At 62.5% G+C, this 1966-nt stretch overlaps 1 protein-coding gene across 1 annotated transcript in view; it reads right to left on the bottom strand.

The window, feature by feature from the left end:
* Nucleotides 1-1556, bottom strand: part of GABBR2 (gamma-aminobutyric acid type B receptor subunit 2) — an 861105-nt gene extending 859549 nt beyond the window's left edge. Inside the window, exon 1 of the mRNA XM_069084611.1 lies at nt 65-1556. Within this exon, the coding sequence (XP_068940712.1) occupies nt 65-403 (339 nt within the window). The 5' untranslated portion in view covers nt 404-1556. The remainder of the gene's footprint in view (nt 1-64) is intronic.
* Nucleotides 1557-1966: the final 410 nt, after the last annotated feature.

Genomic DNA, 1966 nt, shown 5'->3' with positions numbered 1-1966 from the left:
GGGGGGGGGGGGGGGGGGGGGGGGGGGGGGGGGGGGGGGAAGGGAGTAGAGCGGTTGCACTCACCTCGGTGTCGTAGAGCCGAAGGTCCAAAAAGTAGGGGTACAAGAGGGACTCGTTGCGGATCTGCTGGATCGCCAGCTCCACGGCAGGCAGCACCCCTCGACCGATGCTGCCCTTTGCCACGTTGTCCGTGAGTGGCATCAGACCCATGATGGACAGGGGTGGACTGTTAAGCGGCGGCCCCGCAGCCCCCCGGGGAAAGGCCCTCGACCCTCCCGAAGCTGGCAGCAGGAGGAGCAGCAAGGGCAACATAGGGGCGAGTCGCAGTCCCGGCGCAGCCTGGCTGGCCGCAGTGGCGAAGGGGCTGAGCCTGCTCCGGCCCGAACCCCGGCTAGAAGCCATGCCGCCGACGCTGGAGAGACTCCAGTCCAACCTGCCCAGGCTACTAGGCTGCTGGGGGCGCCGGGGCCACAAGCACCTTCTCACTCCGGCCGCATGGCCCGGGGCCCAGCGTGGGGCAGGCGGCAGCACCTGCGCTAGCTGAGCCTCCGCCTCCCCTTCCAACCGAGTTCTCCGTCGGACGCGTAAAGGGCTTCCTTCCCCCTCCCGCCAGTCCGTGGCACCCCCGACAGTCGTCCTGGCAATGGCGCCTGCCGCCTCCCAGCTGTGCCAGCTGCTGTCACCCTCTCTGCCGCCGCCACCACTCACAACAGCAACAGCAACAGATCAATCATTCCGAGGAATGAGGGACGGAACAGAGCTACGGAGGACCGGCCCCTTCGGGCGCCCTTTCTCAGGCGCTGAGGCTGTGGTGTGTTAGCGCGGTTGCTGCTGCTACTGCTGCTGCTGCTGCTGCTGCTGCTGCTGCTGCTGCTGCTGCTGCTGCTGCTGCTGCTGCAGTTGTTGCTACCTTCACCAGGCAGCCGCAGCCACCCAAGCCGGACCCGCCACAGGCGCCAGCAGTCAGTCCCCTTCCCTGAATTCAACCTTCTCTCCCTTCAGCTCCAGCAGCCCTAAGGCTGCATGATGGAGCCCCAGGCCCGAGGAAGGAGCGATGGGCACAGGGTGGGGGGAGGGCGGGAAGGAAGAGAATTAAAATCACCCCCGAAATTTAGGCACAGGAAAATCTGGTCAGAAAATCCTGCCCCCAGAGACAGGGTGTGTGTCCTGGGGGTGGGGGAGGCTCCCGCGCTTCCTCTGCCTCTGCTTCTGCTCCCTCGGAGGCTTCTCCTCCCAACCTAGGGGGAGAAGTGAGTGCCGCATTCCCCCGAAGCCGAAGAAGCTGAAGGAAGCTCGAGGCCTCCCCGCGGGAGAGCCCGCCTCGCAAGAAGGCTGGTTCGGGAGCGCTCGGCTGGCTGGCTCCCCGCGTGGAGGAGGTGGCTGAGCCCTAGCGCCTCCTCCGCTCTCCGCGCTCAGCTCAGCTCAGCCCCACCGAGGATGCGGCTGGGGTTTCTTCATTAGAGACGTGGCTGACGATTACTGCTAGTAACCGGCGCTTGCACGTCGCTTGTGGGCTATCAGAGGCTGAGCAGGTTATCGGGTAGAAGTATCAGGAGACGGGGTTTGGGCAAATCCATCAAGCTACGGGGAAGGGGGAGCGTGTGTGTGTGCGTGTGTGTGTGTTAGCAATGAGGAGAAGCGGCCCTGGCACACTCAAATGGCAGCAGCAGATGCCATACCAAAGTGTTTCCTGTGGCATCTGCATTGTTCCGGGGGGTCTGTGGATTCACTATCTCCTTCAGACACGGAATTACAAGTCGGTTTTTATCAGGCAAGCATTTAAAACCCCTAATGGGTGTGAGTTCCACATTCTACCTAAGCCTCCTCTCATTCTGCTCAACACTTACCGCATTTGCTAGAAGAAAATCTGTCTATGCTATGCAGAGGGAGAGGTTTCCCTCTCCGCCAGCCAGAAACTAGAACACCTCAGAGCTTCTTTCCCTCCCTCCAGACAAAATCTTATGG

The sequence above is a fragment of the Petaurus breviceps genome, unplaced genomic scaffold (genome assembly GCF_028583685.1).
Source record: "Petaurus breviceps papuanus isolate PSGF00001 unplaced genomic scaffold, PetGlider_PUasm1.0 175, whole genome shotgun sequence".
NCBI lineage: Eukaryota > Metazoa > Chordata > Mammalia > Diprotodontia > Petauridae > Petaurus > Petaurus breviceps.
This window is presented reverse-complemented; position numbering and strand designations above follow the sequence as displayed.